At 44.8% G+C, this 16,078-nt stretch overlaps 1 protein-coding gene across 7 annotated transcripts in view; it reads right to left on the bottom strand.

Moving 5' to 3' along the window:
- GRAMD4 (GRAM domain containing 4) overlaps nucleotides 1–16,078 on the bottom strand; it is a 78,766-nt gene that overhangs the window by 48,245 nt on the left and 14,443 nt on the right. For 5 of the 7 annotated variants that reach the window (XM_027458742.3, XM_021275535.4, XM_072032919.1 and 2 more), the window contains one exon: nucleotides 5,524–5,734. In XM_027458742.3, the coding sequence (XP_027314543.1) occupies nucleotides 5,524–5,734 (211 nt within the window). Of the gene's footprint in view, nucleotides 1–5,523; nucleotides 5,735–7,089; nucleotides 7,515–11,238; nucleotides 11,393–16,078 lie in introns of those variants that run through there. The other 2 variants (XM_021275521.4, XM_072032913.1) reach the window with 2 other exon arrangements.

Genomic DNA, 16,078 nt, shown 5'->3' with positions numbered 1-16,078 from the left:
CTGTAATGCCAGTGTTAACTGGGTAATAACGTTGCTTTCTTCTGCTGCCTTTGTAGGGTAGTTCAGGGACTTGGGTTAACTAAACTTCACCATACAGGTGCCCTTTCTTGCTTCTGCATGACTCAGTAAAAGCCTTCAAGCCTTCCACAGATTTCTGCTTTCCCACCCCCTTCTGCCTTCTCAGCTTGGGCAGTATCTGACACCAGAACCCTCTTAAAATGTTGGCAGTCAGTATTATTTAGCGAGGAGGGCTTCACAGCGCCTGGGAGGACAGCAAAATGCCACAGAGTCGGGCAGGAAGAGCTGCAGTCAGGGGGGTCAAAGGCAGATTTCTAGTGACGACAGCGTGCCTGTAACCTGCTGTCAGAGCTCTGAGTTCCTGCTCCAAGCCACACACAGCTCCGGATCTGAAAAACCGCACCTCATCGACCCACAGACACGTTTTCACAGCCATCACCAGTCTGGGCTTTTTGTGACGGCACCTCTGGACCTTTGCCTTCCCCACGCACGTCCCCCTCCATCCTGCCAGCCCTGGCGTTTTGCTTTGTGCACTGAGCTCCGAGAGCATCCTCACCACGTGCCTGGAGCAAGGCTCTGAGTAACTTCTCCACCGAGCAAATACGGATCTGCCTGCCCGTACGTTTCAGCATTACGTGGAAATGCAACTGTCCGACTCTTTCAGAGAGATGATTTTTCTCTAGGACTACCTAACAAGATGCCAGTCTCATTTCCAGGTTTGCAATTAACCTGCTAGAGAGGAGCAATTCCCAAAACGAAGCAAAGGCTGGTGCAGCACAGGAGGGGCATTTTAGATGCAATTTGTCCAAGGCAATGGTTGCTGGACCTAGGGAGGCTCCAGCTCAGTCGTAACAACCTCCCCTTGACTCCTCTCTCCCAGGAAAACCCTCACGTTACATGAAGAGGGCCCACGGTGCGTTCAACTCCTGGATTACTTTCCTTGTATATCTACATGCTACGAAATTCAATGCCCTGGGTTTCTCAGCTGACATTGCACGTGGAGTCTTCTCATTAAGAGGGGTTCACCGTGTACCTGGTGTAAGGAAAGGAGAGACACCCAGCCAGACTGCTCAGGAACAAGAAAGCATCTGTGGGAACTGTTATTCCTTCATAGCTATCCTGGGAAGCACATCCCTACCAGGAAGCTCCCAGAGCACTGCCATATTTTGCATAAATTTTAAAAGAAAAAAAGACAAATCTAGTGTTAGCCCGGTTTAGAGACTTTTAATATCCTAACCGTAATGTTTGCATCATTCTCTGTATTTTCATATCGTTGTAATTGAGGCAACCGATACAAAAATATTTGAGTTTTCAATTGTCATGTTTCAGGAAAAGCCAATCTGTACTGGAACAGCAATTAAATTAATGTTTTCTGTGCCATAATAATTCACATTTAATCCTAGTGCACTGCCAGGGAACTTGCCTAAGTAGATTAGACTGCTTTCAGCACAATATGCCAGGTACAAGAGAGCTTCAATTTGTAATTCTCGCTGCAAGTTCGGTGCAGCACCTCCCTGGGCTGAAACACAAATTTGTTCTTTCTCCCTTCTGCCCAGGGGGACGTGATCCTCCGCTGCAGCGAGTTCGCTGCACGCAGTACTGGGTGTTTTCTCCTTCTTATAAAAATGGAACACTTTTCATGTTAACAGGACAGAAATTCATCTATAGCACAAAATGATGAGACAGCTTCAGAAGAGGCAAGGCAAGCCAGAGCTGGCAAATAGGAGGAAGGGCTGGGATTTTCAGGGTACAGCCCCGCTCCCTGAACATTTGCAGTGTTTTAAAGCTTTTTTAGGTGCCGCCAAATCCAAGAACTGGGATTAACAGAAAGGAGCCTGTGTTACACCTACAGAATAGAAAACTGACAGCACTGAATTCATGGGACTTTAATTAAACGAGCAATGTGAATTATTCACATAATTCACAACTTATGTTAACTTCCAACATCACAACATGACCAATGCTAATACATTCACTACAAGGAAGCTGGAATGGACCAGGTTTCCCACTCCACTTATTCCTTTGATTGTGGTGTTTTGACAAAACAACGCCAAAATAACAGCTGCATATGGTGCTGAATGTCCAACATCTACAAAAATCTACTGCTAAAGTGGGAAGAAGGAAGAATCTGGGAAGCTGCTGACCTGAAAGATGCTAAGGAAAGAGTTAACCTGTTAACCAAGACAGCTGTCTGGGCCATGATTCGATCACAGCATCCAGGTACCCACTGAAACCCTAGAAATTATCTGTTATCCCAGAAATAGCAGCTAGTAAGGGCACTTAAATAAGAGACAGGAGAAGTACCCACACAAGGAAATGGACAGCCTGTAGTTGAGAGCAAGCTAGCTCAAATTAAGGGCAAAACACATTTTGAACAGAGCCTCAGAACAGAATTCAAAGAGAAATAACAAATCTTCAAACTCCAGGGCTCTCCTAGCAGCAACCAGCTGTTCTTATGGAGCTGCTGCTTTACCCAAACACCCGTTTGGATGCTTATTCTAGAACTACCTAGGTAAAGCTCACAGTTGTAAGACAGGGAGTAAGATTCCCTTATCTGAGCATCCTTTCTGTCTGTTCAGAGGATGGAAATTCTGCACATGCTACTTCTGTAGGATGTGAAGCGCTGGGTCTAGCTCTCACTGCTGTGTTTGTGGCTTGTGCCTGAACACTCACCCAAGTTCCTGGAGCTATATCCCAGAGGATGCTTTTCTTTGCAGACAGAGCTCCGCAGCTACAAGCTTTATCGACAAGGCATTTTCCTCTAAAACCTCCACTTGTGGCAACTTTTTGCATATGCTTGACGAGTTCAGACACATCCATAAAGAAGCGGCAGCTAATCTGCACATTTCTAATGCGCCCTCTGTACCCCTGAGGCACGGCACAGAAGGGCCTTTCATTCATGTGACTGTGCTGCACTGTTCTAAGAGACCAAGATCTTCCTTTAATGGCTCTGTAACGATTAATACACCAGACTGGAAATTAAAAAAAAAAAGTGGAGGGGGCAGAGATGAAGCCTTTGACAAGAGAATGGCTGACAGAGGAGTCAATGACATCAGGGTACTGAAGATGCAGATAAGAGGACTGGGACTCAAATTGTGCATGCCTGTGCTCTTTTCTAAGCCACTAATATTGCCCTCCTAAGCCCACCAGTTCTGCACGCAGATTTTCAGAGAAACAGTTAAGCAAGAGAAGTAAAAGTACAGCACCGGCTCGCACGTATATGAAAAGACATACAGCCTAGCTTCCATTTATGCACGAGACTTGCACTGACTTCTGCATGCTTTGAACAACTCCCTGAAGTATTCAGCAGGAAGAAATCAACACAACTGGGTCTTTTCATGGCCCCTCTCCCAGACAGCATAATCACAGCATAATGCCGTGCTGCTTTCAAAGCCTGTGAAAGACAACAACCCTCTATAAGCAATTTAAGGTTTGAGTTTTAGTCGCTGAATTAAAAATAATTCAGGCAGAACTCGAGAATCTGATGGCAGTAGGAAACAGAAATAATTAAGGATCCCTCTGCACAACCAGTCTTAGACACTGCCTTAATATTGACTTAAAAATACAAGAATTACTTTTGTTGCTTCGATCACTTCTGCAGCACAGAGGATTATTTCTTCACCCTTCATTTTACGGATGGGCAGCAGCACTTGGGGGACAGATGCCTGCCAGAGCCGAGTGCTAATCCCCCAAACTTCCCGTGTGAAACCTATCCCTTATACTCCAGATCTCTTTCCTCATACACGTTTGCTTGTTTTGCCAGTGTTTGTAGCACAGCTGCTGCTCTTACCCAGCTCCAGCATCACACTGGCTTTGGAACTCACTAACTCCATGAGCAGGGCAGAATAACAAGTTTGATACTGTTCCTGCTTTCCCCTCCCCTTTCCCTCTGTTTTTAAATAACTGTGCTCAGCTGTATCCCACAGAGATAGAACAGGACAGCCTGCTTAATCAGCCAGAGAGCAGCGCGGGTCTCTTCAGATTGTTTTCTCCAATTGTTCAGCTCTATGTGCTGAGAAAGTAGAGACCACCACGACCACAGCTGTGAGGCTCTATCACTAGCCAAAAATGTAGGTTTAGTACATGATTCCTTTGGCCATACCACCTTGCATCTACTGTCCTCCTAAAGAGATACAGAAAATACTACCTGGGCTTTAATTCAGGTCTTTCCTAATGCTGCCATCCACATTGTCCTGACTGGATACATTCCCTGCTCTCCCCACGTTAATATAATGCCTAAATTTAATGAAAATAAGCCAGTATTTACCTAAAACTAACTCAGAAAATACCACATTGGACGGGCAGAAAGAGTACACTCAGCATATACAATCCATACATATTAACAAGTGACAGATGTCTTCAGCACAATAAAAGCGAAGGAAAGGCATTCAAAAAGACCTTCCTTGCGTGAGGAGCTTGAGGATATGAATACAATAGACTTTTTGTGTCAGAAAACGCTCTGTCATTATCCACTTGTTTGTTCCGTGATCGTAGGAAAAATCTGGTAAAACAGCTCCATATAAGCGTTTGTACGTGATGCTATACAAGAAAATTTTAGTTAAAAACAAACAGCAGAAAACTCATAGCCACTGAGAAGGACACAAGCTGCCAACCCCAAAGGAAACGCTCAACCTTACACACTTTGAAATCTTTCAGTTTAACTCCTCCAAGCAGTGAGCGTGCCCTGTGCTGCTGGAAATGTGAGCGTTCAGCCAGCAGCTGGACCGAGCACACGTGGGGACAAAAACTGAGTGGTGAGCTCCCAGAGAGCTACAAATTCCAGCTTCAACAGTTAAATTGCCAAGCTGTAATTTAGATTGTACCCACGAGTCCACGCTGAGGAACCCACAGCCATTTCAGAAGTTAAAGGAGGATTTTTTTTATTTTTTTTCTTAAACTAATATTCAACATCTCCTGAAGCATTCGCCGTTTAAAAATGACAGCTCTACTGGGATGCTTCTGCTTCCACATGCCAAAAAGTTGTCATAACTGAGGAGTCTTGCAGAGGGTTCAGCCAGCACTGTGACAGGGCAGTGTCTCTGGACACAACATCACAGCACAGAGCGAGGCAGCACGACCCTCTAAGTGACGCCACCAGAAACTGTACGCCTACAGCTCTGGCCAGTGGCATCTGAGCAGGTGTGAGTCTCTCAGGCTGAAAAGCATCCAGAAGTCTTTCCTTCATATTTATTTGTTAGTGTTTGAACACAACAAATAAAACTTGACACCATTCAGAAGCACCTCCGTGGTTATCAAACCCTCCAAAAGCACACCAAACCCTTCAACCTACATCTAAAAGCAATAGCAGAAAGAGGGAACCCTAATATTAAGAAATGACTTTGATCTTTCCTTAAAAGAGAAGCCTACTCAAACAGCTTTATTGCTAATCCACACATCTTCAACTGTTATATCCAAAATATGGGGGCAGGGAATTACAAACTTCTGTTATTTTTTCTGTGTGACAACAATATAACAAAATGATATTTAAACAAACCAAGTACTTACAGGGTCTCTCAGCTCTTCATTGTCTCGGGTTGATGTTCGAGGTATTTTCACCGGGATTTCATCTCCACATTCAGTGTCAGAAGCATTTGGAGACTCTGCTAAATCAAGGAACTCATCTCTCTTGTGACCTCTGAACCTTATTTTGTCCAACTTCTTTAGCATGTTCAGCACTGCACTTTTCTGCTTTACCTTAACATGACGGTTGGAGTCTCTGCAAGAAAGAAAACATCAGAAGTACTTTAGAAAGCTTGCAACAAGCCTAAAAACACATTCTGATGACTAGCTACCTCTGTTTTATTCAAGTGTCTTCTTGCCCCTGGAGGAGAAACAATTTGCAGCATATCTTTTTACAAGACACTTTTAACAGACGTGTGGTTTGGTTTTCATTAGTTGGTAATTTACCACCTTCCTCCACTATCATGGCCTCTTTCTCAGGGCTATTTTTAAAGACAGGATGGACCCAAGCTCACAACCTGCACCCCAAACAAAGATTAAGAAGTCTGTTCTTAACAGCTTACTTTAAACAAAAAAACCCTTTAGTTAAGTCCACATTCTTCAGCTTGCTGACATTTCTAATCAAAGGCATGAAAATCCACTAAGCATCACAACTTATCCCCAAATTCCCTGAAAAATATGGAGAAAAAGAGTGGCAAGGCTACCATATCACCCTCCTACTTCAAACTAAAAAAAAAAAAAAAGGTAACAATGATTTATTGAAGAGCTCCCAGGAAGAATTAGATTGATAAATTGACATAATCCATAATCAACTGCACAGCCAAAATCCTTTAAATTAGCACTGCTGACAATCTTGCACACCCAGAGAAGGAGCTTTTCTAGATTTCGACTGCTCCCTTTGAGATACAAAGGAGAATCGCTTTATTAGTGATGTTTCCAAATTGTTTAAAGCTAGCATAAGCGAAAGTTTACTGTTAAGTGCATCAGTTCAGCCAGTGTTTGTGCAGATCATGCAGATGCTACCCTATCTGAGGGAACATCAAGTGCCCAGAACATCTCACTTCTGGGGACCACACATTGACATGAACAATACTTGAACTTAAAGTGAAGTTATAATTCAGAAACCCCACTAATATTTTGTTTTTTTTTAAAAAGATAATATAAGAAATCTGAATTAATGTATGTAAACTTATTGTAATCGTAGCTTTCTAAGATACTGCACTGCATCACTTTTGATTTAAACTTGACCCCCTGAAGCAGCCCGTTCAATGCTCTACACCTATCACACCATGTACAAAAGGTCACAAGCTCCAACTTAAATAAAAAATAAAAAGTTAGGTCTTTGATCCTGCCACTTCAGAAAACTACCACTGGCAGTTTGTAGCAAGCTAGCCACAGACTTTTTTTTTTTTGTGCAAATTCTGGTCTTCAGCTCAGAAACCTCCACACAGGGGATGCTCTAATACTCTCCTCAAAGAACTTCTGCTAGGTAAAAATCTACATTGATGCTCTTGTTGCCATTACCATCCTTCCATCCTCTTTCCCTATAGTCCAGATTGCCCTCCTCATCACTAGAAGAAACGTGACTGCACACCACCTCCTAGCACAAACCTCATTTCAACAGAGCTTCTCTTCTTTCCCTGCAGATCCTCCAACACTTCAGCAGCAACTATTCGCACCAAGTTCAAACCAGATCGTTCCCTTCATGACCTGCCTCAGTTTGCACTCCACCAAGGTTTATTAGCACCCTTAGCTTAAACACAGAGGTTTGAAACTCATACAAATCCCCCTGAGCACAGCTGGCTCAGAAAAACCAGCCTCGTCCTTTATCGGAGATCCTTCAGGTTGCAGCCGTGTGTTTATTCTTCCTCTTCAGCCTCTTGTGGTAACTCTCCCCAAGGTTATTTTCTACGAACTGCTTTTCTTTGAAGTTCTAATACTTGTCAAAGCTGACTTTAAAATAGAAACACTTCTGCTCATTCATTGCCTATATGATGAGGAAAGTTGTCAGCTATCACATCCAGAGCTATCTGTAGGCCCTGCTATTAATAGCGACTCGAGAACAAATGCTATCAGGGCAGTTTAAACCTCTGATAAGCACTGGCACAGACTGCCACGCTCCTTCCCGTCTCAGAGATCTCCATCTGTGATCAGTCAGCGTTACCTAGGACGCGGGTCAGACCCGCACCAGGGCAGTTCTAAACCAAGCCCCTCTGCTGCCCAGCCACAACAGCGCTTTCAAACAACACAGCTACAGGCAGAAATAATACGGACTGGGTAGTGACCATGGAGTCATTAAGGTTGGACAGCCCTCCCAGATCACCTGGTCCAACCACCCCCTACCACCATTGCCACCACTAACCCATGTCCCCAAGCACCACGTCCAACCTCTCCTTGAACACCCCCAGGGACGGTGACTCCACCACCTCCCTGGGCAACCCGTCCCAGTGCCTGACTGCTCTTTCTGAGCAGAAATGGCTCCTCATTGCCAGCCTGAACCTCCCCTGGCACAACTTGAGGCCATTCCCGCTGGTCCTGTCACCAGTTCCCTGTGAGAAGAGGCTGACCCCCAGCTCCCCACACCTTCCCTTCAGGTAGCTGCAGAGAGCAATAAGGTCTGCCCTGAGCCTCCTCTGCTCCAGACCAAACACCCCCAGTGCCCTCAGCCGCTCCTCACAGGACTTGTGCTCCAGGCCCTTCACCAGCTTCTTAGCCCTGCTCTGGACACACTCCAGGGCCTCCATGTCCTTCTGGTGCTGAGGGGCCCAAAGCTGAACACAGTGCTTGAGGTGTAGCCTCACAGGAGCTGAGTACAGGGAGATGATCAACTCCCTGGTCCATCATTGTCAGTATTTCCTAAAATATTTTTCATCAGGCTAACCATTAAAAAAGGAAATAGTAAAGAATCCCGTTCCTAGGGATTTTTCAAATATTTTAAGTACAAGAAGCTGTTGTACAGAAATACCTGCTCAGTTATAATTTAAAACAGTAACATTTTGTCTGAAACTTGTCCGAGCGTACCAGGCTTACAGATTACTTACCTACATAAGATGATCCCAAGCAAAAACCTAAGCTTGCCAACAAGCTCCTATGGAAGCTCATTACTTGGCCGCAATCCAAGCATGCACTCCAAGACAGGCTTTTTATGCCAGCATCCTATTCTTCCAACGAGCAACTTTTTTATTTTTTAAGACAAAGATCACAGAATCACAGAATCTCTAGGTTGGAAGAGACCTCAAGATCATCGAGTCCAACCTCTAACCTAACACTAACAGTACCCACTAAACCATATCCCTAAGTTCTACATCTAAACGTCTTTTGAAGACTTCCAGGGATGGTGACTCCACCACCTCCCTGGGCAGCCCGTTCCAGTGCCTAACAACCCTTTCAGTAAAGAAATTCTTCCTAACATCTAACCTAAAACTCCCCTGGCGTAACTTTAGCCCATTCCCCCTCGTCCTGTCACCGGGCACGTGGGAGAACAGGCCAACCCCCACCTCGCTACAGCCTCCTTTAATGTACTTATACAGAGCAATAAGGTCACCCCTGAGCCTCCTCTTCTCTAGGCTGAACAAGCCCAGCTCCCTCAGCCGCTCCTCATAGGACTTGCTCTCCAGGCCCCTCACCAGCTTCGTCGCCCTTCTTTGGACCCGCTCAAGCACCTCGATGTCCTTCTTGTAGCGAGGGGCCCAAAACTGAACACAGTACTCGAGGTGCGGCCTCACCAGAGCCGAGTACAGGGGGAAATCAATAAATACAGCAACATTTCAACACTTTCATGTTCACTAGAAAAAAAGCTTCTCAGAGATTTTGTATTCCAAGTGACTTGGATGAAACCTAGCTAAGCTTGAGGAAGCAAATGAGTCGTTAGTAAGACAAAAGACCAGATTCCAACCTGTAATTACATTTCTTGTAAAACACAGTAACTAAACACTAAAACACCTGCTTCACACCACAGCTATTGAGCCCCTTCCCCTCTCCCAACTACCCAGCCACATCCCGGCCCCAGCTAGTTCAGCTCTAGGTTTCAGGCTGTTAGATCCCCTACTAGCATCACCAAGCCTGGCATGCAGCTTTGTACTTGCAGAGCTATGAGCAAGAACGAAGGCCCACGTCTCCTTCTTCTTTCAAGCTAACTACCAACAGAAAGAAACAGAACTATTTTAACTCCGTGCACTGTGAACACACACTCACCTCCTAACAGTCATATAAGTGACAACAGTTGTTCTCACTAGCATGCTACAAAAAAAAAAAAAGACAAATAAGCCTGCTATCACCCTCGTAAATTATTGTTTTGAGGAAAAGAAAAGCAAATCCCTTCTCCCCAGTCAAGATCATTTCTGCACACAAAGGCCGTGCTATTAATGCAAGCAATGAGCGATCTTTTCCACGTCCAGCTCTGCCACGCAAAGCACAGAGTGCAACAAGGCAGACGCTGACTCCGCAAGACTGATTTAGGTTCAACTTTGTTGCACCTCAGCCAGATCTATTAATACTCCCAGACCCCCTGCCATAATATCGTCGGGATATCTTACATTAACGTTCTTGCAAGCAAGGCTGTTCAGGCACCCGGCTTTTTTTTAAGAAGGTGGCTTCTATTTCTCTCGTTGCAGTGGCAGAGGTCAAATCAGCAAAATTAAATACCAGCCTGGTAAAATTATCCCGAAGTCCCAAATCATCTTGTAACAGCTTACGTACATAGGGAGGGTGTGATAAGTGAAAAAGATCTGCACTTTTCACATTTGAAAAACAAACAAATAACAGAACAGTAAAATATCTCTAAAGGTTTCTTTAATTGACATTAATACCCAGCTGATTTTAAAGCTTTTAACCCCTTTTACAGAGGGCCGGAGAAGAACCAACATTTTTTGGGACCTCAATTAACCCCAAAATAACCATGAGACATTCATTTGAACTAACATACTGTGACTCCAACCCCAGAAACAACATATACACACATTCCCACTTCTGGTAAGGAGAGAAATTGAGGTTTCCCCAAATTTCCACATAAAAATTGCAAGGAGATTTGGAGCAGCTTCCCTGCTTGCAATTGCAGAGAGGCTTCAGAAAGGAGGTAACCAGCTGCTGGGGAATGCCCAGAGCCAGCCTGCCCAGCACAGTCCAAGGGGTATCAGTTACAGGGCTTGCTCCTATGAAAAATGCCCTCACCCCTTCATAGCACCGCTCCCCCCACAAACTGCCAGATTTTTGGCAGGTCCCAAGTTAACACCGGCATCCCTTGCTGCCCTGCAAGAGACTAACACGATCTGCTCTTGCATGATTGTGGAAGACTCATCCCTCAGCATGAGCATCATAAAACTTGCTTAGAGGTTTCAGTTTTCTCTTCACATCCAGTCTTTGACACATGAACATGCTGAATCAGGGTACGAGGTCTCGCAGACCTTGCAGAGATTCAACAGCTAAAGTTTAACGTGCACTTTGTCAGGGGAAGAGCTCTGCTTCACAGCCCTGAGATTCGTTTTCCTCATCTGTTAACAAAATGCAGAGCCACTACACAAAGTCAAACAGCATCTCTTCAGCAAGCATTCATTGGGAGCCTGGGATAAAAAAAAAAAAAAAAAAAGAAAAACACACACACACAATGCTAAAACATTACGGATGAACTTTAATATAAAGTCCAAAGGCCATAGCAAACTGACACAGCAAAGCAACCACTGAAGTACCTGTGCTCCTTTTGCTAGAAAAACAGCATTTCAGAAAGCTGAAGACATAAATAAAATCGAAATAAATCTAACATACCGCTGGCTTCTCATCTTCACACCTCATTTTCCTTCACATCCTCCTTTGAATCTCAAAATGTCTTTCTACAGAAGTGAAAGGTAAGAGTGCTGGGACTCAGCAAGAGCACGACTGCATGCGTGTGAACAAACACAGGCAAGTGTCAACACCAGGATGTTTCAGTCTTATCATGAGGGAGGGACATGCAAACGGAGGGAGTGGAAAGTATCAGGCTTACATGAGGTATTCATTACTCCTTCACCCAAGTGCTCCGGTGTATTATCTTGACAGCAAAGCAGGAACAGAGAGATACGTGGATGGTATGAATGTACCAGCTGATACTTAAAGTACTGCAAACAAAGCTCGTTGTGTTTTCTTCAGGACATGCCTAACTAAAACTGGAACCCTTGGTAAAATACAAAAGCCTACAACAGGTTCACAGACCAGCTCTGTACAGTGTTTTGTGCAAAAGGTTCCCTCTCGACATTAGTTTTCCCCTTTTTAATGGGCAGAATCTCATCTCAAGCCATTGTCTGAACATTTTGTACTTATTAATATTTCAAAAACTTTAACCAGAGAAAGATCAACTGACTGCACTGTGAGATCCTTGTCTGCTCAGTTTCTCTTTCCCCTGTGCACACAGTTTTCCCACTTTGCTCTCCAGAAGGCTCAGATCTATTCGGAAAACCAAACCTTATTCACTGCTTCTTCTCTTGAACAACAGGAAGTGGTTTTACGCAGATAAAGTTGGTATCTTTCAAGAAAACTGCATTAAGCTCAACTCAGGAAGATGCTGAAGCACAGGGAAGAAGGGACGCAACCTTCTCCCAACACAGCCCTGTCCCAAATCGTGCTGTGTCCCCAGAGCACACCACCTCAGCTCAGCCCGGACTGAGCAATACATTAAGTTCCCTGTACATAACATTGTCATCATTTCCACAAAACCCAAGCACTGCTGTGGCTGGGCAGTCCGGTTCCCCTCCTTCAACACCCCCACCCACAAACCGATCGAGAGCTTTGGAAAGAAAAGCTTTAAGGGCACAGTCGGTTTCCGAAAAGAACGCCTCTTGCCTGCCATCAGTGGTTAGGAAGAAGGCCATGTGTTTCATACCTGTTGGAAACAAAGAAACTGCAATTCTTTGGGCCAAACATGCAGTCAGACCAGCCAAGAACAGCCTACAAACACCTTCCAAAAGTCAGAAAGGTTGCACAAGTGCCCTCAATTTCTGACATCAACAAACAGGCAGGACCCGACCTTTGGAGCTAAGCTCTCCCCACGCTCAACCCACCACAAGCTCATCCTGAAATTAGTCACTGCCTTCGTGTCACAGTCTGCTAAAGTCTTCCTCAAACTATGTTACTCTGGCCCCAGGGTTATGACACGATGGATTGAGCGTACAGCATGAACTATTTACTGCTTCTGAGTAACACCGACAAAAAGCACCTAATCCTTTGGGGGTCAGGAGTCCTTAAAACACTGAACTTGTACAGGGATGGATCTTGTTGCGTTTTTTGGCATGAGAGATTATGTTATCAGTCAGGCTACCTAAGGCGTAGGGAAATATTATGCTTACTATTTCAGCTTTGTTTTTCCTGCAAGTATAAAGAAAAACGAACAAAGAGCCCCACTTCCACAGCACTCGATTAACACCAGTTGGAAAGGAGCAGGAAGCTGTGCTTGGACATGTTACAAGCTTAGTTACATGCAGCTATTAATTAACAACTCTAAAACAATTTAAATTGTCCACTAAGGGAGGAAAAAAAAAAATAATATGTGGAACATCCACTGTGGTAGAAACCCAGACACTGGAGACAGAAGTTTAAAACACTGATCTTGATCGCCAGTGGTGAGGTTGTCACAGCAACCATAATTCAGCTTCATGAATATGCATTATGCTGAAATCTATTTTTTTCCAAAAGAGACTACCGTGTCACTCAGCACCCGACATGAAGCTGCCTAGGCGATGGACCAGCGCCGTACAATGAAAGTGATTTGTCTTCAAGATTTTTGTCCTGGCTGGTGCAGGCAGAAGGGCTGGGGGAAGCGGGGTGTCACAGGACACGGCCGCACAATAAAGGTGGCAGAACGCAGCTGTAGGACTCGCTTCTGGTCCTGCCCCTGCCACAGAGTTCTTCAGACATATTCGGCAAACATCTCAAGCTGAAGGGTCCCAAAATGACCCAAGCAATCACTGCAAAGGTTCGGACCTGTGAAACCTATTGGTCTTAATCCTTCAGTAACCTGGGGACAAGCTTTGAAACAAACCAAAGGAGGCACCTCCATGGAAGGTGGGGCTGCTACTCCCACTGCTAGGGACAGCCCCCAAGGCCACTTGAAATTTGTGGGCCTGGACTTGATTTCCACTGGGAAGTTGTGGGAGGCACAGAGGGGACATCAGAAAGAACACAACAAAACCATACACACACACCTGTACAGGTCACACACCCATGTGAAGAAACCCAGAGCAGGGACAATTGCAACTAAGCAGCTGTGGGAGGTGTACTTTGTGCTTAATCCCTCACTTAACGTCCCAGTTGGAAAAAAATGCACTGCCAAAATCACATCCCTTCCTCATTACATTGACACCCTACACACCTGTGCTGCTCATTCATCATGAGACATAGTACTAACAAGGTACGTTAAATCAATTCCTCTATACATTGATAAAGTGGAAATTCCAACTCCCAAACCAGGAAGATAAAGCTCATTTTTACCTCGTGTGAAAAAGTGAAACATTTGCTATTCCATCTAAAAAGCACCACCACAAATACCCTGCAAGAAAACCACTTTGCCTGCAGACAAGCTCAAGTGACAGGAGAAGCCCACAGATTCAAACCACAAGTCAACAGGCAGCCTCTCAGCGTTTGTGTTTTTATCTCCTCTGCCCCTTGAACACGGCAAATAATGGTCCAAATAGGTAGCATATAGCGACAGGAGTAAAAGCTTCTCCTCCTCCAGGTGAAACACTTCCATCCCGGTCACCAGCTCCCACCGCTCTCCCCTCAGTGCCTCCTGGTCAGGCGTGCTGGAGCCTGAAGCCAGCTCAATTGCAGGCTGGCACCGAAGGGAGCAACCCTCGTCACTTCTGCCACAGCCTTTCTGTCACTTGACCACTCATGCGGTTTATCAATTCGCTGCTGATCCAACTAATTTGTGTTTGTTTTCTGGCAGGGTCGGTTTAATCAGAGCAGACAGCCATTCAGGCTCACTCGCAGTTGTACATAGCGTTGGAGCTGGCGTGCCTCCCTCACAGAAAAGATTTCTGGTCATGGGCTGAGGGAGAAAGTATCCCGGTACAGCAGCCACATGCACCTAAATCAGCTTAAACAGCTGTGAAACCTCACCCTGAAGACAATGTTTATGAGGCTGCTATAAGGCACGTTTCAGAAGTCAGGCCCATGCCAGAGCTTCAGCCCCTCTCTTCAGCCCCTCTGAAGGACAGAGGGGAAGCCTGTCACAGCATTACATGGGCAAAATGCATTTTTCGCTTCCTCTCTCTGACTGGTTTTTGCTTGCTGGTCAGGATGGGAAGATGAGAACATCACCAGCTCAGCAAGAGCCTCCTGGATGACAAGGCCCAGCCAGCCCGGGTCTGGCCCAGCTCCAGCCAAGTACAAAGCCAGGGCCCAAGTTCTGCCCATAAAAGCAAAGGGACGAGGGGGCTGGGGGGACATCTAACATAGGCCCCCAGGTTAGGTTTTCACAGCGTGCATCTCCTTTTCCACTCTTCTAAAGGAAATACACGACGACTAGCTTGACATAACACTCAGAATAAAGTTGGCCTTTTATACTCTGCTTTAAAATAAACATTTGAAGTTGGAAGTACACATACTGGCATGGAACATCTTATTCATGCTAATAAGTTTATTATGAAATGTGATCACTACACTGTTTAAAAAGTGAAAGTCCTGTTAGCCCCGAGGAAGAATTTTCATTCTATCACTTCGAGTAAACAAAGTACAAGTTACTGAGACTAGTGCAGCTATACCTGTTCAACGCTGACCACATATTTCCATGATCTGAACCACACAGTCATCATCTTTTAATGATAAATACAGATAAATTAGAGGAGTACAGTAACTAAACACACCATGAAAAATGAACCATAATCCAGGCTTAGAGAAAGGCATTTTGACAACAGCCTGCCAAGATGTATGCAGAACAGTTTTGGACCTCTTGGAGCAGTCTCTCAGCAGCAGGCAAGAGCTTCATCTGCTCCGGGTGACTGCTCGTAGTTCACCCAGTAATCTTCAGAAAGAGACTAAAAGCATGAAATCTGAAGTGCAGTTTGCAAGAATGACTACATAGCCGTTTTCCAATAAATATTGTGCTTTGCTATTCTTTAAAACAAAAAAGCGAGAGAGAGAGAGTGCTAAGAGCTACATGTATACTTTTGCAGCAAGACACAGCTCACTGCAAAGGACTGAAGTCTGGCTAATGCAGTGCTCTTCAGCTCAGCACAGCTGAGAGCATGCAACTCTGCTCAAACAGAAGCCTGTCATAGCCCTTACAACACCTTGCACATCTTCACACATGCCACAGTGCCAAGCTACTTAAGTATTTTATTTCCTCTCAGGTTAAAACCACACAAAATGAGTTACTGACCTATCACACAGAAGACTAAAGATACATAATTGCTATGCTAGATATACAATGATAAAATGAACTCCCCTACCTTTTTGTTCACAAATCAATCAAAGTTCATAACCCCAAATCATTCAGTTATTATGGGCACCCCACTGACAAGGTGGCTAATGGCCATCATACAGAGTAAAGCAAGACAGTTTATTTTGAGGGGCTTTTCACAATTTAGAATGAATTCAACAGAAACCAACATTAACAGTTTTGTGAGTAACCGCA

Source organism: Anas platyrhynchos, chromosome 1 (assembly GCF_047663525.1).
Source record: "Anas platyrhynchos isolate ZD024472 breed Pekin duck chromosome 1, IASCAAS_PekinDuck_T2T, whole genome shotgun sequence".
In the NCBI taxonomy this organism is placed as follows: Eukaryota; Metazoa; Chordata; class Aves; order Anseriformes; family Anatidae; genus Anas; species Anas platyrhynchos.
Note: the sequence above shows the minus strand (reverse complement) of the source record. Positions and strands in the feature narration are given on the sequence as shown.